The sequence below is a fragment of the Sciurus carolinensis genome, chromosome 2 (genome assembly GCF_902686445.1).
Source record: "Sciurus carolinensis chromosome 2, mSciCar1.2, whole genome shotgun sequence".
Classification (NCBI taxonomy): Eukaryota; Metazoa; Chordata; class Mammalia; order Rodentia; family Sciuridae; genus Sciurus; species Sciurus carolinensis.
In genome coordinates, this window is record NC_062214.1 from 55,484,010 (window position 1) to 55,505,645 (window position 21,636).

The following is a 21,636-nucleotide window of genomic DNA, read 5'->3' on the forward strand; positions in this document are numbered from 1 at the left end:
CAGTCAGGAAGGGTTGGTGGGGCTTGCTGTGCTCCAGGCAGGGGTGGCTACTGACCTCTTCACTTTCATCCTCCACATCCTCTCCAAGAACCATGTCCAGGATGTTTCCTTTGATCTTGAAGTCTCTTGAGGTGCTGAGCTTCATGTGCTGCATAAGGTTCACCTGTGACAGGATTATAAGCACAAGGCTATTATATTCATGGTTTAAGCTATCTTGGCAGGACCTATTTTTAAGTATTAAAAAAGGGGTTAGGATTGTAGTTCAGTTGTAACGTATTCCTGGTGGGTTCAACCCCCAGTACCACCAAAAAAAGTTTCAAGTAATGCTCACACCCCACTGTTTTACCAAAAAGAAAACTGGCATAAAATCTGATGATTATGCAGTGAAAAACAATAAGCACATATCCTTTGACTTGCTGTCTCATCAGTTTCCTATACAATGTCTCCATTTGGGCCATCAGAGCAGAGCAAAGAACAGGAATGAATCCTAGTACCAATTTTTCCTCCACTGCAGTTATGCAGTTTGTTTGCCAGATCCCCTCAACAGAATAAATGTAAATGGTAACAAACAATAGTATGTTTACCTTAGACTTTTTAGAAAGATGAATCAGGAATTTTTCATACTGTTCAATGGCAAAGATGAGATTGGGGATTGGCTTGGTTTCCCGAAGAACTCTGGCCTAAGGGCAAAGAACACAAGAAAGATTTCAGGTTTGATGGTTTTTGAAATTTTCCTCTATAACTGCCATTTGCAGAACTGCACATGGCTTTGAAGGAAAACTAGTCTATCATTCGATAAATTGCTATTTTACTTACAGAACAGTATTTTAGAATACCGATAGACTATTTGTAGCAGTTTAGTCTCAGAAGATTTAAATGCCAAGAGATTGCACTGAATCTTTCCAATTATAATCCCTAGATACTTGTTACCTAAAGATTGGCAGGACTATTTGCACAAACGGTCTACTTCATATTCCTGAAACAATGAGTATATGCTAGCACCAGCTCCAATTCCTTCTTCCTGCAAATGAATTTTCACTGCTGGGAAATGAATTTTTCACTGTTCCCTCAATCTGAATTATAGCATGTTTTCAAATGTTAATCTTAAGGTATATACATAATGTTTCAAACCACAAATACACTACACAAATTTTTTCTTTTTTAACTTAGATAATTTTTATAGCTGAACATTGATTTGTATTTATGTCTACATAGTATTCTCCAGTATAAATGAACTATAGCCTATTTAGCTAGTCCCCATTAATGGATTTCTTAGTTATAGTTCAATACTGCCCTCTTACAAAAAATGTGGTGAGAACCATCCTGTACCTAAGTCTTTACAATTTCTCTATCTTAAAAGTGGAACTGTTACACCAGAGTGTGTGGATCACAAAAATTAAGTAGCTCTGTTCCCTTGAGAGTTTGTACTCATTTTTGCCTTGGCTGGCAAGGTACTGGATACTCAATTTCCTGCACCCTCCCCAATTCTTATTGATCTCTTAGGGAGCACCTTTTGCACTTACCAACTTTTCCTAAAAACAATTTAAAGCCATGTCAGCAGCTTACCATGGCAGTGGCAACAGCAGTTTTCTCCTTTTTCTTCTCTCCTGTATATTTCAGGTTGTTACCCTTCTTATTCTAAAGAAATAGAAACACATACTCTCATTCCTACAGATTTTTCTGTAGAACTAAAGATTAGTGGTAATTTTCCTAAAAGGTAATTTCAATAGACTCTGGGGAATGAGTTGGGGTGAACAGGATTATCTGTGTAACAAATGCTGGAAGACGCAGAAATTTTTGTGATGCTTTATATAATCTTAATATGGCTCTTCCATTGTTCTGCTCTTGGAGCTGGCACATGGAAACTGAAGGCAGGACAGCCATTTCTGTACTAGGCCAGCCAAGGAACTGGTGAAGGTACAAAAGGATGATTAAAATGGGAAGTGTTAAGGTGGTAGCAGGAATAGGCATTTCATGGTGGGCAGCTGATTCTAAAAGGGTGTCTTTCTTTATAAAGGAAAGGAAGTTAAGGAGACTATTCCAGGGGCAAGTACTATTCCCACTTAGAGGTCATCACCAGATGTCAAACATGTACTGCAGTCAAACTAGCTGGGGTCAATTTTCAGCTCTGCCTCTTACTAGCTGTCTGTTCTTGAGTATTTCAAATAACCTCTTTAATTTAGGGATAACTACTGATCACAAAGTATAGTAGGATGAATGAGGTGAAACATGAAGAGAGCTTAACATGAAAGGCACAAGGAACGGCAAATGTAATCTATTGTAATAAAATGAACAGATAAAGTGACTTTTAAATTATAAGGGGTGGTAAATGTGGCCTAATAGCAGTGTCTCCCTGGCTGTCATTTAGAACACGATTCTTCTAAATGGTAATGTTTATTACTTAAAAAAATGTTCTTGAATAGATTTGGAAACTACTACTGAACATACCCTTGGACCTCTCAGCACCTTTAATATGCTAATGCACACTATGAATTCATTAAGACGAATATGGTAGGAATATTTCTCACAGAATCCTTTTTTTTAAAAAAAAATTATGACTACCTCAGTCTCTACAGGGTACTTCCAGAAATGTGGCTTTATAGGTGTCTTTAAGACCTGGCAATGGGAGAACTCAAAACTCCAATTTTAAGAACAGAGGGATACATCCTCTTGAGACAACAGATTTGTTTGACAGAATGGCACCCACATAAAAATTTATAGGCATGAAGTTTGAGAAAGTATGCCTGCAAGAATATGGGTGAGATAAAGACTAGCTGTATGGCTTGATGAGAGGCTATAGACTGTATGGCAAAACAGATGTTGTATTCCTGATACAGATCAAAAAACTGGTACAAAGGCAAAGTTACAGAGTCTCAATATCAGCACGTTTCTGGGAACTCCTTCAGATAAACTGACATGACAGACCATGGTCAGGGGAAGGAGAAGGTAAAATAATATACATAATGAGGCAAGGTATCCATACAAGGGTGTTGTGCCTGTGATGTGGGGGCAGTAATCAAGTGAAACATCACTATCAAGTGTGAAATCTGGGGTTGGGGATGTGGCTCAGTGGTAAAGCACTTGCCTAGCATGCATAAGGCCTTAAATGTCCAGTGCCACCGCCCCCCACCCAAAAGTCAAAATCCATTGCTTTAATAAAGGGTTCTAGAATCTTGAGATTGAAACTTGGTAAATCCATTCTGATTCTTTAAAGATCAGTAACAGCCCTACAATATATTTATACTGCAGAGACTAAGTGGCCTTAGGAAGCCTCCCATTACTTTTGCATAAATCAATGGTTCCCAAATAGGTAATTTTGCACCTTAAGGACACTAGGCAATTTCTGGACACATTTTTATTTGTCACAACTAGGGGGAATCTGCTACTGGCATCTGACAGGTAGAGTCAGAGATACTGCTAATCATCCTCAAATGCACAGAACGGGCTCCACAACAAAGCATTATCTGGTCCAACATGTTGATAGTGGTAAGGTTAAAAACTCTGGTTTAACGAAAGAGTTAAAGAAATTCAAGTACTACAAGAATCTGCTGGTACCTAGGATCAGATGATCCACTTCTCCCTGAAGGAGCCTATTACTTTATTAATTTGGAGGGGGAACAAAAGGGGTCTGGACAAATCAAAGAAAAAGTCCCTTCCCACAAACACCACCAAATCTCAGCCTGCGTGCAGCTACTTTGCTCACATTTCAAAAAGATACCTAACAGCATGGCAATCACACAGAAATGAACCAAGTAACTGAGCCAAGGCATGCTTGTTTCTTCCCTCCTCCAAATGCTAGCATATCAAAAGCTTTCTTTCTCTAAACTTATTTCCTTGGTTTGAATAAATATCTTGCTGCAAAGCCCCCAATTCTTGGATTGGTCTCACATGAGCACTTCTGCCTTATGGTAAGTAGAAAAGAAACAACTCAGATGACCAAGCAGCCCCCTGGGAACATAAGGAGCCTTTTCTTTAAAACCTATTTTGGTACTGCCTCTGAGTCACTTACCTGTACGTAAGAAATGAAAGAATAACACAAGGGAGTCAGATGAGAACCAGACAGCTTCACCTGCAGCACAGAAGGAAACCAATGTAACCAAAGCAATAAAATGCTTCCCCTATTCATAGGAAAGTCATTTTCAACTTACCAGCTTTTCCATATTTTTTGGAATTCCTCCAGAGCTCCGACACACCTGGAGATACTAATAAAAAAAGGTTCCTAGATTTAGTACACTACACAATGAAACTACCAGGTGACTTACAGTAAGCCTATGGAGTGTGACTAATCACCCTTACTAGAGAAGTAAAAAAATAAAATTCATCAAGAAACCAAGACACAAGGCTTCCATTCCTCCTCCTTCCAAGTTCCAAAGCTTCCCAGATAACAAACAATGGAGGGTTTGTTTCTGACCTGGTCAGTTTACTGCTTCAAAAATACTTCAGGCTGAGAGTCCCTGCATCTAGAAAACCAGGGACTTGGTTATTTAGTCTTTAAAAAATGCCAATAAAAAGAGGTTCTCAGTATTTCTACTAATAGCAGCTTAGTAGCCACAACATTAGCTAGAACTACATATTTTCAGACATGACTACACTGCTGGTACAATATGGGATGGTAGGCCTTTAAAAAAAAGAAAAGTTGTCTGTGCCTTTCTAAGTACTTAGTATAGATTGTTGATAAAACTAAACTACCTTATTCTTATAACCTTCTTAATCTGTTGAGGACCAGAATACTGCAAGAGCAAGAAAAGTTTCTTTGAAAGAGCATTCACTTTCTATCAGGTGCCAAAAACTTCACATAACCAAGGAAATAAGGACCTTTGAAAATAAAATTTACAATTATGCTATCAAGTGTTTTCCCAAGGCCTGTGGAGACACCTGCGACCTACTGACAAAACTAAAGTGAAACCATGACTTGCAAAGGTAAGGGCAAGAGCTCTGTTTAGGGGCATCCTACAGTAGTGGGCAGCTGCCCCAGTGTTACTTCCTGGCTAGCTGGGATAGAATGGTTGAGGTGATCTGATGGTATCTTGGCTACTCACATATCTGACAAGAGCTGTAAGGATAGTGTACATTTTGCACAGGTCCTTTAACAGTGTGTCCACACAGCTGCCTGATGGCAGGGCTGTCTGTACCAACTCATGGAAAAATGTTAGCAGAGTTCCCAGTTGTATGATGATGGCTTTCTCAGCAGGATTATTTTGTGGAATTGCTTGAGAAGAAGCTTCTGCTGTGGGTAACGAAATTGGCATATTTCAACCAGTCTTATTTTCTAGCTAATAGTAAAGACAAACTAGAAATCAACTAAATACCATTAGTTAGAAAGCTGGCACAGAAATGAGCATTCATTCTGCAGAGTGAATCGACTCAGTCTGTCATAAACTATTACCACCTTCATCGTATCAGAAGTCTACCTCAAAAACAAGTGAAAAAAATAGGAGATTTAGCTTAAGGGCTCCACTTTACACAGTGGTCCAAATTAGATTTTGGCTGGCTTTGCTTTTGTCACATTCCTAGAACTCACCTGAAGTCATCTTACCTGACAGTGTTTCTTGGCTCACTTGTCCCTTACGCTTGGTGATCAGCCAGTCTACTTCTTCTAGGACTTTCTCAGCCTGACTCAGAACAAGTAACTGTGGAAGAAAAAAATGCCTGGCATGGTTCACTGCACACAGCTGCTGGGGTGATACAATAAACATGGCTTCTACAGGTGGGTTACTGGCCTCCTAACAAAAGCCACTACAAATGACTCTTCACATGAAGTCATTGATGAATGACAAGGCTATTTAAAAGCTATTTCCCATGGAATGGGATCAACACTTACACAGATAGTAGGGGCAGCTGTTCTCAAATTCACCATTGCAAAGTGATTTGTTTTTTCCACTTCTACATCCTAGAGAGGGAAAAGTAAGTAAGATCTAATGGCAGTAATGATGATCCCTTGACCTCCATCCCCACACAGGTTGTTATACTGAAAGTTTGCTATAGTACTTGGTCTATGTCTCCAAGTTGCCCATGGATATCTTGGGACAGGTCACGTAGCAGGGTGACAGGACTCTTATATAAAACATGCAGGCTAAAGAGTAAGTTCATCAAGCTCTTGCAAAACGAGGCATCCTCTAGGAGTATGAAGGAAAGACAATTTAAAGGTAAGTTATAACCCAGTCAGGTCCTTTGTGTGAGTGTGCACACATGCCTAATCAGAACATGTGGCTTGTCATGTCCAAGCCGCAACCAACAATCCCAGTGCTGCACACACTCCAACCAAATAGCTCCACAACTAGGCCCTTTTATTCATATGTCCAAAAAGGAAAACATTTCCTATCACTAGTCTAAATCACTGGGTAAAAAGCACTCAGATCAAGACCCCTCTCTTGGGCACCCCACCAAGCAAATTACTATCATGGTTTTAACATCACAGATTACTTCTGTGTAATTCTTAACTTGATCTAAATTGACTTATACACCATCTGGCTCTTTTGTTCCCCTTTATGTTTGTATAACCCTCTTCATGCTGTTGTCAGTAGGTATAGTTAGTTCATTCTCACTGCTGCACAATATTCCACTGTGTGGCTATATCACAGTTCCTTTATTCATTCTGTCAATGAACACTTAGGTTTGTTTTCACCTATTAAAACAGTGCTTCATGGAAATTTCTTCCACAAATTTCTTAAGGAATGGAATTGCTGGGTCATAGACATGTTTAATTTTGTAATTAGATATATAATTAGATATTGCCAGTTTTCTAGAGTGGCCATACCAATTTACACCTCCACCAGCATTAAATGAGAGGTCCATCTGCTCTATAGTCTGGTCAACAAGTAATGGGGAATCTTTTCTAAATACTAATTTGGTGATGATGATTCTACATAAAGCCTTTAGGTAATGTAGCAGGAAAACTTACCCCGGCTATTTTCCTTGCAAATCTTAGATGTCCAGGATAACACCTGTACAAACTAAATGAGAAGTCAATCAGATATTAAAGAAATATCCTAATAATAGGTGCTGTCAGAACAGAAGAGTCCTAGTCCTTTCCAAGTCTAAGCTTGAAATCCCTGCCAAAATATGTACATGGATCTAAAGTGGTAGTCTAAGAACAACATAAAGAAAGTCCAAAACTACAAATATTTCTTTTGGTACTGGGGAATGAACCCAGGGGCACTTTACCACCAAGGTACATACCCAGTCCTTTTTATTTATTTATTTGGAGATAGGGTTTTACTAAGATGCTTAGGCTGGCCTTGAACTTGTGATCCTCCTGTCTCAGTCTCTTGAATTACTGGGATTATAGGCATGTGCCACTGCTCACAGCAAAATTATAACTATTGATATTGATTCTAAGATGGTATATGATTTAATTCTCAACATTTATGCCCTCATTAAGGGCCAAAGGTCCCAAGGAATGGGTCTGAGTCCTTGTATCTGGGTGGTGGTTGTTGTTTTTAATCTTCTTATTTTTTGGTAGGTTTTTTTTTCTCCTTTTCTCTTTTAGAACTGGGGCTTGAACCTAGGGCTTTGTCAATGTGAGGCAAAAGCTTTGTTGCTGAGCTACATCCCAGCCCTGAATCCTTGTATCTGAAGCTTCCTCTGCCCACACCATGCTGTCACTGAGATCTCTCCTTTTCCTTCCTGGGCCTACACACTTCGGACATCTTTAAGGACATCAGGCTAATAGAGATGTGTGGAACAGTGAGGACCTGACCATAAGAATACAAGAATTAGTTCTTAGGAGTCAAAAGGTCAAAGGAGGTTAGAATAAAGCAGAACAAAGGAAGAAAAAAAAGAGAGGAAAGGACTCTTTTTGCAGATCAGGAAAAAGATGTAGTAGGAGCACACAGGATCCCCTAGCTTCTGGGGATGCTCTTTACCATCCTAGGGAAATTACTCCTGATTGAGACCAAAAATGTGGCCTTTCTTACTCTGTGTGTGTATATAAGCATGTGTGCACACACACTCATATGGGGGCACAATTCTAAGTATATGTGGGCACATTCACATATATATACACACAACCTATCTATCAGAATGCTTTCTGCTTTGTGTCTATGGCCACACTATTCTGACTTAATCATCCTTTGTTGAATTCTCCCCAAACTCAGTACCAGGTAAGTGCTGAGAAATCTAGTTGCTGAATGTCAGCTACCTTCTTCATAATACTTTTCAATTTAGAAAAGAGAAACACCAAGACTGGGGAAGAACGCAGATTAAGAATGTTGAAGACATCAAAGATGTTGTGAGTTTTTTTCTATAGTGTTTACAGTTTACCTTTGACCAAACGAAAGTACGATCTTATCCTTACATGGCAGCATGTTATGGTAGAAATACTATGTAGGAAAATACATCTTATAGTTTTATTAACTTGAGTGGAGAATTAAATATATTTACAATAAGCTAGACTTCAAGAGGATATTAGGAGATATCTTTTACTATGCAACACTCCTTGCCTTCTGAAGGCTGGTAAATGGGGTTGAACAAGCAGTGCTCGTACCTGAGGAGAGGAGGGCTCCAGTAGCTTGGACAAGTTGAAAAGAATACTGACTAGGAGGAGGGCTTCTTTGCTATTAAACTCTTCCTCTTCACTGCTAAGTAAATTCAACAAGGACCTCTGAGGAAGAAAAATGTGCACAGAAACATTAGCAGATACATTCCAATCAGGGAGAAGAGACATCTTGTCAGGCATTCCTAAGACTTTGACAGAATCTAAAGCTACCAAAATTCCAAGAGGACAAAATCTGAAAATGAACTTGTACTAAACCTGTTTTCAACTATAAACCTGAGAAACCTCTTGAAAACTATGGACTCTTTCCTCTCCAGCTTCCCATCAAATGTACATTAGGAACAAACAGCTTATAATTTCTGGCGGTTCTCATCTCCCTGAAGCCTATCCACTAAACTCAGGTTTAGACCAAGTCCTAAACCCAGCATTCCCTACAGACCTTCTAACTGAAATATTATATATACTTTTTGTTTGCCTTTCTCTACCACAATGTAAGCTTCATGAGGACATGAATTTTTCATTTTTTTTGTTCCCTGCTGTATCCCCAACAGTAGTTCCTAACACACAGAAGGAAATTTAAAATGTGTTAAATAAATGAAATCCTTATGATAGAACATCTTGATAGTTTGACAACAATGCATTAGAAACTAACAAGTTCCACTGTCCATTCTTTATGTAATCTGACAAAGCATGACCATACCATAGACTCAAAAATGAAAAACATAATACCTGAGTTGTCTCTTCTTGTCACCTCAAACAGTGGTTCTCGGAGGCAACAGATAGGAGTGGTTTGGATAAAATACACATCCCCATTAGGATTCTTTTGAATGTATTATCTTTCATGTTAAGAACTGTTGCATTGCTTCAGTGACCAGAAAAACCTCCTATTCTATTTGTTCACATTCTGCCCTTTCTAAGAACCCTCAGCCCAATACAACAGCTTCTCACCTGAAACTGCCGGATCTGGAAAGCTGCTCTTTGAGTGACACTGACATCTGCATCTTCTCCCTCATCTCCTTCCTGATCTGTGACATCTAGAAACAGAAAAGAACTCTATCTGCTCTGAAGGTGATTCATTCTGTGTTGGCCCTTAAATAGCTAAAAGTTAAGACAGTCAAAAAAGTCTGGAGGCAGACTTAAGTGTATTTCTAAAATTCTTCAAATTTTTTACGTTCTATTTTCCAGTTGCTATTTAAGTGTAACCCATTAAGTGTGATCCTGAATCTACCAGTCTTCACTTCTCAACATCAGAACTGCTCTCAGGCGTCCTCTGGTAGGTGAACAAATACAATTAAGGAGCACAGGTAAGGAGAAAAAACCTAGAACAAGCAATTTATTGACAATGAAATGCCCACCTAGTGCCCTGAGGAACTGCTGGATCTTGGGCTGATAGAACTGTTGCACGGCACTGAATATCTTCTGCAAGCCCTCCAAGCACAGCAGTGAGATGCTCTTTCCTTTCTCTTTCTTTGCTGACTCTTCCACTGAAGTAGGGATTGAAATGTATCTCCACAGCAAGACTCTGATGAAAGTGGAAGGTGTGATAGATCACTTTTAAAGACTGGATCATTAAAGTAAATTTACACACAGTAAACTTTATGTCCTGGAAGTGAACAGTTCTATGGACTTTTAAAAGCTTATACAGGTGTGAAATCTCACAATCAGAGCATTTCCATCACTCCAAAAGTTCCCTGTGCCCTTTGGTAGCCAACATTCTCTGCCCATTACCAAGCAACTACTGATATGATTTTCTGTTCCTACAGTTTGAGTTTTTACAAAATATATAAAAGTAGCATCATTCAACATATAACCTTTCAATTCTGGCTTTGTTAACCCAGCATATGCTTTTGAGATTCACCTATGTTGCACGTATTAGTAGCTTGTTCTGTTTTTCAGCTGAGCAGTATTACATTGTGTGGATATATCACAGTTCATCAACTGAGGAACACTGGGATTCTTTACACAGTTTGCTGTTACAAATAAAGCTGCTATGAATCTTTGTGTGCCAGCCTTTATATAAATAGCTGCTTTAATACATAGCAGGTTAGGTAGATCATATGGTAGGTATGTACCTAACTTTTCTTTTTTCTTGCTACCAGGGATTGAACCCAGAGGTGCTTAACCACTAAGCCACATCTCCATTCCTTTTTATTTTGAGACAGGGTCTCACTAAGTTGCTTAGGGACTCACGGCATTGCTGAGGCTGGCCTTGAACTTGCAATCTCCTGCTTCAGCCTCATGAGTCAGTGGAATTACAGGCATGTGCCACAGTGCCTGGTATGTACTTAACTTTTGAAGTAACTGTCACACTGTTTTCCAAAGTGGCTATACAATTCTAAACTCCCAAAAACACTGTACACACTTTGATATGGTCAATCTCTTAATTTTAGACATTTCATTAAGTGATATTTCACTATGACTTTGATGTACATTTATCTAAAGGCCATGCCTATTTGTGTGCTTATCTGTGATGTCTACAATATTTTGGGTAAAGTGTCTGTGCAAATGTTTACCCATCTTTTTACTTTCTACCCTCCACCCCAGCAGGGTCAAGTGGGGTGGTAGAGATGATGATGGGGATTGAACCCAGGATTTTATGATGCTAGGCAAATGCTTAACCAGTGCTATATCCCCAGTCTCTTAACCATTTTTAAATGTAGCTGTTTCTTATTATACTGAGTTTGAGAATTCTTCAAATAATTCTGGATATCAATCCTTCATCAAACGTATTTTGTAAATATTTTCTCTTTACCTGTGGCTTGTCTTTTCACTTACAGTTTTTGGAAAACAGAATTAAGAGTATTTCTTAATTTTATGGATTGTGCTTTTGTATTACAGCCAAGAAATCTTTGCCTACAAAAGGTCACTGGGTTTTTCTCTTATGTTTTCTTCTAAAGGTTTTATAATTTTCGTTTATATTTAAGTATCTAATCCATTTCATTTCAAGTTACATTTTTTAAACATAGTATGAGAAATGGAGAAAGGTTCATTCTAGATCCTTTACTTTTCCACATAAATTTTAGAATCACTGTCAATTCTTACAATAAACCTTGGTTAAGAGTTTTTAATCTGAGGGGGTTGCTGAGGATTGAACCTTGGTTCTCTGTATGCTAAGCAGGTACTGTACTACTAAGCTACACACCCACCTTCCCCTCCATAGAATTTTGACGGGGTTAGTGTTGAATTTATATGTCAGTATCAAATCTTTTATTCATATACAATGTATATCTTTCCATTTACTTGTGTCTTCTAGATTTCTCATTAATGTTTATTATAGTTTTCATCATAGAAGTATTGCATGTTTATTAGATTTATTGCTAAGCAGTCCCCATATTGTGATGCTAGTATAAAGTTTTTAAAATTTCCACTTCCAATTATTTACTGCTGGTGTGTAAATTAAAACATTTTTATATTAAACTTATATTCTCAACCTTGTTAAATATACTTAGGTTAGATCTAACAGCTTTTAAAAAACTCTTGAATTTTTTAGAGATGTTAATTGCCTATGAATGACAGTATCATTTCTTCCCAGTTTGGATGGCTTTTATTTCTTTTTTCTGCCTTATTGCACTGGCTAGGATCTATGTTAAATAGTAGTGATAAAAGTACAAGGGAAGAAAAAAGTATTCAGTCTTGTCATCATTAAATAAGATGTTAACTGTAGGGTTTTTGTAAATTCCCTTTACTGAACTGAAAAAATTATTTTATTCCTAGTTTTCTGAGATTTTTATCATGAATTTACATTGAATTCTAATTTTCTATACCTATTGAGATTATCCATAGTTTTATCCTTCAGTTTGATATATGAATTACATTGGGTGGTTTATTTAACCAACACTGCATTTCCACCTAATTATGATATATTATTCTTCGCACTATTAAATTTAATTTGCTAATCATTTTTGCATCTACATTCATAAGGGAACTTCATCTGCACATAATCTTTTTTTCCTCACAATGTATTTTTTGGGGGTTTGGTATCAGTATATCAGTATACTATTAGTCTCATCAAATGAGAACATGTCCTCTCTCTTCTATTTTCTGGAAGAGTTTGTACAGAATTGGTATTATTTTTTCCTTAAATATGGCCTAGTGGCTGTTCTTTTTTTTGGTATTAGGGAATGAACCCAGAGGCACTTAACCACTGAGCCAGTGATAGCCCTTGTTATTTTGTATTTTGAGACAGAATCTCACTAAGCTCTAAGGGCCTCGCTAAATTGCTGAGGCAGACCTTGAATTTGTGATCCTCCCAAGGTGCTGGGATTATAGGTACAGGTGTGCACCACTGCACCCGGCTAGCCTAATGTTTTAAGAGGGGGAAAAAAAAGGGGGGGTGGGGGGTGGGGTTACTGCAGATTGAACTCAGGAGCACAATTACTGAGCCACATCCCCAGTTTTAAATTTTATTTAGCGACAGGGTCTCACTGAGTTGCTTAGTGCCTCGCTTTTGTTGAGGCTGGCTTTGAACTCTCGATCCTCCTGTCTCAGGCTCCTGAGCTCCTGGGATCCTGGATGTGTCCAACCACACCCAGCTTGAGAGAACATTTTGAACCCCAAGTTCAGATTCTTTTGTAGAAGTTGGATTTACTCATGTTATCTATAGCTTCTTGAGGGAGTTTTCAAGATATTTGGCCATTCGACTCATTAAGTTTAACTCATTAAGCAGCTGTTATCAATTTTTAAAAATTTTATTCTAATTTGTTCAACAGAATGCATTTATACATTTTGCTAGATCATAAATAAATGGAGTGCAACTTCTCATTTTTCTGATTATACATAATGTAGGATCACATGGGTTATGCAGTTTTTAATTTTTAACAGCTGTAGGATCAACAGCGATGTCCCCTTACCCTCACTTTTGGTATTTTTTGGTATTTTACATCTTCTCTCATCCTGACTAGTCTGGCTAAGGTTTATTAAATTTACTCATCTCACAAAAAATAGTTTTCTTTCATTTTTCTCATTTTCATTTTCATTGTCAATGATTGTGCCTGTCATTATTATTTTCTTCCTTCTGCTTACTTTCATTCTAATTTACTTTTTTTCCTATTTTCTTAGTGTATAAGATGTATGATGAGTTTTATGTAGATGAGTTTTTTTTTAAAACACTGCAAAAAGTTTCTACCTAAACTGAGCGCAGTGGCACATGCCTATAATTCCAGCAGTGCAGGAGGATCCCAAGTTCAAAGACAGCCTCAGCAATCAGGGAGGCCCTAAGCAACCTGGGGAGACCCTGTCTCAAAATACAAAAAATAAAAGGGCTGGGGATGTGGCTCAATGGTTGAACCTCCCTGGGTTCAATTTCTGGTACCAAAAAAACCTACCTAACCGTACTTTAGCTGGATTACACATTTTATATGCTACATATTCATTATTACCCTTCAAAGATATTTTCTAATTTCCCTTATGACTTTCCATTTGACCTTTGACTAGGGGTTATTTAGAAGTACATTTAATTTTCAAATAAGGGGATTATCCCATTATCTCTGTTACTTCTTTTTTTAGTTCTGTGTAGTTAGAGAACAAACTGATCTCTATTTTTAAAAGTTTCTGATTTGTTTTACAGTCCAAAGTACATCTTTGTGACTATTTCATGTGTATATAAAAAGACTGTGTGCTTAGAAGCTGTTGCTCAGTGATCTAGGTCAATTAAGTCAAACTGGAAGACAGTGTTGTTAAGGTCTTTTACCTCCTGATTTTCTATCTACTAGTCTTGCTCATTACTGAGAAACAGCTGATAAAGAATTTGTCTTCAGGGTTGGGGAGATAGCTCAGTTGGTAAAGTGCTTGCCTTGCAAGCACAGATCCCTGGGTTCGATCCCCAGCACCACACGAAAAAAAAAAAAAAAAAAAAAAAAAAAGAATTTGTCTTCAGTTTTATCAGTTTATTTTTTTCCCCTCTATGTATTCTGGATCTTTGTCAGGAACATGTACATTTAGAATTATTATGCCTACTTAATGAATCATTTTTGTTTGTTTCGGCTGTGCTTGGGAAGGAATCTTGCACCTTAAGCAGGCTAGGCCAAGCACTTTACCACTGAGCTAAATTTCCATCCCTGATGAAATCATCTATTCATCATTTAATAATATCCTTCCCTCTATTTTATGCAACTAACAACCTATACCAAAGCAGGATTGGGGGGGGGGAACCCCAACCCCAACTCTTAAGGTATGCCCCACCTCAAATCACCTTCATTCACATTCCCAATTTCCTCTCTTGAAGAATCTAGCACAGGTAAGTAAGTCAACAAGTTTCTGAGGGTGAGAGTGGCTTACCGAGTTATGTCACAGAGGTTCTGAAAGATCTTGTCTGGGTTTTGGCCATCAGGGCCACTGACATGTCCCATTTCTTTTAGTTGCTGCACCTTCTGCAGAGCAACATTCACTGCATAGCGCATAAACTCATTGTTGGACCTCAGAACTGACAGGCTCTCTTCATGACTTTGGGTACTATCCCTAGAGAAAGAGAGCAGGGGAAAAAGATTCCTCTTTTGCTACTGGAATCTGCAATTAGGCTTCCTAGGGACTATTCAGGACAGGACCTTTAAATGACAGAGTCTACGAAGCCTTTGCTAGAGTTATGCCATGGCTGTTCTTTTACAATCATTCTTAGTGTTGTCGATTTTCTCTCCCTCCTGGAATCCTTAATTTGATAAAATTTAAATGTCTAAGTTTTTCATTTATTTTTGTTGTGCCTTTGATTTTTTTCAGTTTTTTTTTCTTTTTTCCCTTTGATATGCTGTGTTCAGCCTTCGTTCGTAGATTTTCTTACAATACTGTTGGAATTCATCCCTCTTATTGGTCCACTGTTTCTGCTTTTTAATAATTTGAAGCACCTCTTTAAAATGCCTACTTGTGACTGTCCAGCTTTCATTTCAAGCTTCTTACATTTCTTACTGTATACATAGCAATATTTGTGAATCTAATTGTACAAGTGAACCTGCACAGGCAGTATTATCTTTACTGGGCTGCTATCTTTACACACTCAAGTAGAACCTTACCTGAAAAGAGCAGTAAGAAGATCAGACACAAATTTCATGGACAAAAAACTATCATTTGTTTTGTTGGTCATTTTAGCTTTGCCTTTACCAGCTTTTTCGCTAAGGATGTCAGAGAGTTTCTTGTAACACATGAATAAGCTCAGAACCTCCTCGAACTTATTCTTACTGTGTAGAAGGAACAGACAAACATCAGGATTATTATGGCCTGATGCTACAAAGAACAATAAGGAAATCACAATGCTTCTTAAACTGTCATATTTTAGACATAACAGTCTAAACGACTGGACCTTCATTAACAGCATTCTCACTCACATTCATCTATCTAGGTCCCATTCCCCCTTATTAATACTATGTCAAAGCAGAGCATTAAAGTCTAATACTAGCACAAATAAATTTTTCTATTAAAATGGGGAGTACTTGAGTTCAAGGTCTGGGGAGTTTTGAATAAATGAAAACCTGTTAGAAGACAACATTCCTGACTAGCATATCCTTTAGTGTTCTCTGACAGAAAGAAAGTAGTTTGGTCTTAGGCTAGGTTAGGCTTCTGTTTAAAAGATATTATAGTCTGTGGTCTGTTTAGGGCTTAACAGTGCTAAGAGTTAAAAAAAAAAAAAATCATATTCATTTGTTCTAATATTCATAATATATTCATCAAACTACAAATGGAGTTATAGTAATACCTTACCTAAAATTACTTATGGAGAAATTATATTCTATTAGAACCTCACAAACTCCCATCACAAGAAATGCGGAGATATTATTTTTGATACCAACACCAGTGCTCTGAGAAAAATCTGCTGATTTATCCTAAAAAACATAAGATAAATATTAATATGCTAACTTATTAATAACTAGATTATTCAATACACGGAGGACTTAGTCATTACCAGTTCAAAGTCTTCTAGCTCACTCTTAATCATTCTATTAGTAATAGACTCCAATATATCATCTAGTTCTTGGTAGAATCCCTCTTCTTCCTCCTCGTCTCCCTGATGCAGGGGCATCACTCTACTCTTATACCAGGCCAAACAATGCTGAATACAACACAGCAGATAATCCTGCAGAAGAACACAAATAAATAAGCAAATCATATTCTTGAGTGTTAAGGGATAACCCGAGACACTACTGATATTCAGTAAATAATTCTTTAGAAAGCTTAAGTAAGTTATTTGTTGGCATTACAAATTAAGTATATCTGAATTTAGAAAACTGGGAAAACTTAACTGAAATAACAGGCAGTGTTTTAGAAACCTTTCTTAAACTGGTCTCATAAGTAGCTGATATTTCAGAATGCAACATTAGATATGTTGTCTTTAGTTTGACAGAAAAACCCCTGGAGCCAGTTTGTGAAGTTAAATGGTTTCTAATTCCTTTGAGTCCCATAGGCTGTCCTAAACATAAGAGGTTTATGTTGAGGAAGCATCCTAGGCTGGGAACAAAAGGCATACCAAGACAGGTTTTGACAACAGAAAGACTCACCTCCCCACTGCCAAGATTTCTAGGTCTTTGGGACAGGAAATTTTAATTTTTGTCCTTTTATGTCTTTGTGATGCCAGGTAACAAGAAAAACAATGCACCTGCCCTAGCTCCTCTGAAAGTCTGACAGAGTGCCAAACTAGGTTAACCTAAACCATATATTCTCTACAACTAAGCAGGTCCCTGGATTCATCAACTCCCAGGTGACATCTCCATTCTAAAATATAAGTATTTAAATACATTTATTTAATGTACATAATCAAAGATAAGATGTTACTTAAAGTGGTAGATGCCATGATTTAGCAAAGTGCTAACTTGAAGTTATTTTACTAATAGATACAAGGTGCTAATGGGTCAGAAATTATTTATTTATTCGGGTATTGGGGATTGAACCCACTTAACCACTGAATCACATCCCAATACTTTTTTAAAAATTTTATTCTGAGACAGGGTCTTGGTAAGTTGCTGAGGCTGGCCTCGAACTTGGCAATCCTCCTGCCTCAGTCTCTGGAGTCCCTGGGATTACAGGCATGTACCACCATGCCTGGCATTTAGCAGTGATAACCAGGGAAGATTTCAGAGTAAAAATTCATTGGAAGAATTAGGAAGAAAGCTCCACAAGGAAAGTAATCTCTTTCTGAAGATCAATCCTATTGTTACCAGTAAAAATAATAGTTGTAGGAGGAATAAAAATCTCACCAATGGTTCTTGTAGAGAGACCTGATCTCCTTGGGTCAGAATACAAGCTTCTAATTTCAGAGGAGGCAGCACATCAGGTTTTGGCTCATAGAACTGTTTTAACTGTGTACAGCAAGGGGAAAAAAGGTCATCACTGTTCATGAATACTTTTTTCACTTTTTTTGGGGTACTAGGGATTGAATTCAGGGACACTTTACCACTGAGCTACAACCTCAGTTCTTTTTTATTTTGAGAAACGGTCCACTACATTGTTAAGGCTGGACTTTAACTTGTCCAGGAGTTTACAGGCATGTAACACCATGCCCAGTTACTTTACACTTTTTTTAAACTGGTCAAGCTAAAGGTTATTTCATATCTAATGCCTTCTAAGACACATTTCTCAAGTGTCTGAAGAACAGTATAGCAAAATTTATATTGCTTTGGCTCACCTAGATCCTTTGGCTCTTGCTTCAGGCACAATACTAATAAGAGGCAACTTTCCTATTTCACTTCCAGCACACTCCCTCACACCAATTCCTAAACTTGCATAGGAAATTAGCATTTTCAGTAGAGTGTGGTAGTTAAGATTATAGGCTCTAGAGTTTTCAGATGAGCTAAGTCCAAAATACCAGTACCAGTACTTATTACTGATTTTGATAAAGTTCTCTATACCTTGGTTCCTCATTTGAAAAAGAGTATAGTTGTTAATACAAATGCTATATAAGGATTAAACATGACAACGGATGTAAAGAGTTTAAGCACTACTTGGCATATAGTAGAACTGAAAAAAATGTTGGCCAGTATTCATTTTTTTCCTTTTGAAATCTGTATTTTAACCTCAATTGTGAAGCACTGCCTTCAAACGTATTTTATATTTCTGTTAAATGTGTGAACACAGATTGATCATTATAATTTGAAAGACATTATTAATCAGGACCTATGTTTTATACAGGATCAATAGGAAGGCACAATGAAAAGCTTTTTTTAATAGCAAAGGACCTTCCAATTATACATCTGAGAACTTAATTTCAAAAGGAGCTTCTTCAGAGTTATCACAAAACAATGAGAGAGAGCTAGCAAGCAAATACACATGGTTACTTTCTACCAAAATGATGGACTAAGGGTCTCTAAGAACCCTCCTGGTAAAAAAACAATAAAAATTACTGGCAGAGCTGGGGATATAGCTCAGCTGGTAGAGTGCTTGCCTTGAATGCACAAGGCCCTGGGTTTAATCTCCAGCAGCACCACAAAAAAAAATTACTGGCATACGACTTATATCTTAACAAAGCTATTAAAGATTCAAATCAGTGCTTAATTAATGTTGAGAGCAAAAAGGTCTTATTTACACCAGGTATTTTCCACCTGAATTCTTCTCATCTTGATGGTCCTTTGAAATATTTCATAATTTTAAAACATTTTTTTAACTGAAAAGTACAGAAAATAACCTAACAGATATCTATGTATGTGTCACTTGGATTGAACAGATGTCAACATTGTGCTATATTTACTGTAGATTTCTTCTTTCTTTCAGAAATAAAACATAATAGATACAGGTAATGACAGCATTTGTAAATGGTTCTACAAAAGGTCTCAGACTTAGGATGTAGATAGCTAATTCACAGGGATAACAGTTAGATGGCAACAATTTGGCAGATAGTAAGTGGTAATTGACATAAAACCCAGAATAGCATGATATACCACAGGCCACCCAGCACAACATACCATTTTATTAGTTGGGAATTATTCTTTGTTTTGAAAAGTCTAGAAAAATTCACTTGCTTTTCAAAGTCTCACTGGTTTCTCTGTATTATGTACAAATATATTTTACCTGTGAGAGCAGAGTCTGCATGATTGAATTAGCCAGTTGAGAGTTCCTTCGAAGAACATCATAGAACCCCTAGAGCACCAGAGAATAATCTCTTTAACAGAAATACTAGTGTTTTAAACAATCATAATTTTAAAATACTATTTTTATCCTACTCTTAGTTCTTTGATAAAGATAAAAACTCTGTTAGCTAGAGGGAAAACGGTTTAGAAAATTTAGATTATCTGTTTACACTAAGAGATATTTTATTGCCAATAACAGGGCTAATAATCTCACCATAATCCTCACTTTTTTTTTTTGGTACCACTGCCCAGGGGCACTTAACCACTGAGCCATATCCCCAGGCATTTTTTACATTTTATTTAGAGACAGGGTCTCACTGAGTTGCTTAGGGCCTGAATAAGTTGCTGAGGCTGACTTTGAACTCTCAATCCTCCTATCTCACCCTCCCAAGCTGCTGGGATTACAAGTGTTTACCACCACACCCACAAATCCACACAATTTTTAAGCAAAGGACCACTTTGGCTTTGGCGTACTTTGCCCCATCAGAGTCAGGATGTTCTAGGTGTCTATTCTTTTTCCTCATCCTATATTAGTGGCCTTTCCTTTTAGGACATTCTTCCCACTTAGTTTACAGGGCTATAAGGATCTAAATACCCAAGTGCAAAGGATCATGACAGTTTTATTTTCCCCCATCTAAAATTTCCCAGTCTTGGTTAAAAACTACTCAGATTAAACTCCTGGGGAGAACTTTATTTTTGGAACCTGCCAAAGAGGTTGTACAACTTACCTATGAGAAAAAGCAAATGATAATTGACCAAAAACTTGTTTCAAGAAAAGAAATGAAAGAAGATTAGCCCCTACTAGGCATTAATATATTTTACAGGGCATAATAATAATTAAAAAATGCTTTGTCTTGGCACCAAAATCTAGAGGCAAAATAAAGGCTAGCACAAAGGAGGCAAGTGAACAATTGGTTAACCTGAAGGGAAAAAGTTAGCTCCTTCTAATATAAGAACAAATTCCAGATGAATTAAGTAACTAAACATAAAAAAAACAAAAACTAAACCAAAAGAAAAAAAAAAATCCTCACTAGAAGAAAATGTTAGTAAATGTTCACAGGAAGAATAGACTATATAAAAATACTAGATATCTCAAAGGAGAAAAAAAAAAAAAAAGATTTGGCAGAATGCTTGCTTACCAAATGCAAGGCTCTGGGTTTGATCCCCAGCAACCCCCTATACACGCATAAACTGATTTAGTATCAATTTATTTCTATAGGTCTAAAAGGATTATTAATTTTAAAAAGCAAATAAAAATCTGGCATATACTTACAAGAAATATGACAAAGAAATGTTTACATCAATACATAAAGAGTTCTTTACAAACCAAAGAAATCTAGAGTAAGTAATGATGAATAAATGAACTCTGATACCCTAACAGGTTTAGGTTATCTATGATTCATTTCAAGTTTATCTTTTCTGGTATATGAATGACTACAGAAGAGTCACAAAGATTGTCTAAGACTGCCTATCTTTAGTAAGGCATGCTTCAAGATTGGCCCTTCTAGGCTGGTAATTGGAAATTTAACTGCTAAACAGATCCTTACACGGACACAAACCTTTCCCTAAATGGTAAGAGTGGTTCAATGTGCTTAAACTGTACAAACAATATAATTTATACTGAATATGTTTTAGTTCTCAAAGTCTGGAATTTTGGTACATGCTAGGCAAAGGGAGCTTATGTGACCAGCCCCCCAAAATCTTGGGTGCCAAGTATTACACTTGTGCATATGTCACAGTTCATTTGCTTGGGGAACTGAGTGAATCCTGTGCAATCCCACTTGGAGAGAACTCTTAGACTCTTGGGCCTGATTTCCTCCTGACTTCATTCCCTGCACCTCTTCTCACTACAGATTTTGCTGTAATAAATCTTAGCCATAAGAATATACATATGCTGAGCTTTGAGAGTCCTTCTAGTGACATTTTTAGACTGGGAGCAGTCTTGAGGACCCCCAATATAATGCATAATTGTTCTAAACCCTTTTCTTGAAAAGATCATTCTTTACCAAATGACATTGGGGTTTTCATAACCTTTTACTTTTTCAACTGTTTTGACCATTCTAGATCCTTTTCATTCTATTTGAATTAAAATCAACTTCT

The 21,636-nt window shown here is 37.3% G+C and overlaps 1 protein-coding gene across 4 annotated transcripts in view; it reads right to left on the reverse strand.

Moving 5' to 3' along the window:
- The window catches only part of Fanci (FA complementation group I), a 74,403-nt gene that overhangs the window by 1,715 nt on the left and 51,052 nt on the right, over positions 1–21,636 (reverse strand). For 2 of the 4 annotated variants that reach the window (XM_047538672.1, XM_047538671.1), the window contains exons 19-37: positions 19,478–19,546; positions 17,671–17,772; positions 16,383–16,553; positions 16,181–16,302; positions 15,496–15,660; positions 14,771–14,950; positions 9,850–10,016; positions 9,443–9,528; positions 8,486–8,602; positions 6,902–6,953; positions 5,989–6,116; positions 5,822–5,890; positions 5,537–5,630; positions 5,040–5,227; positions 4,149–4,202; positions 4,010–4,069; positions 1,567–1,638; positions 585–680; positions 56–163 (exon numbers count right to left, since the gene is read on the reverse strand). In XM_047538672.1, coding sequence (XP_047394628.1) covers positions 56–163; positions 585–680; positions 1,567–1,638; positions 4,010–4,069; positions 4,149–4,202; positions 5,040–5,227; positions 5,537–5,630; positions 5,822–5,890; positions 5,989–6,116; positions 6,902–6,953; positions 8,486–8,602; positions 9,443–9,528; positions 9,850–10,016; positions 14,771–14,950; positions 15,496–15,660; positions 16,181–16,302; positions 16,383–16,553; positions 17,671–17,772; positions 19,478–19,546 — 2,100 coding nt within the window. The remainder of the gene's footprint in view (positions 1–55; positions 164–584; positions 681–1,566; positions 1,639–4,009; positions 4,070–4,148; positions 4,203–5,039; positions 5,228–5,536; positions 5,631–5,821; positions 5,891–5,988; positions 6,117–6,901; positions 6,954–8,485; positions 8,603–9,442; positions 9,529–9,849; positions 10,017–14,770; positions 14,951–15,495; positions 15,661–16,180; positions 16,303–16,382; positions 16,554–17,670; positions 17,773–19,477; positions 19,547–21,636) is intronic. The other 2 variants (XM_047538673.1, XM_047538675.1) reach the window with 2 other exon arrangements.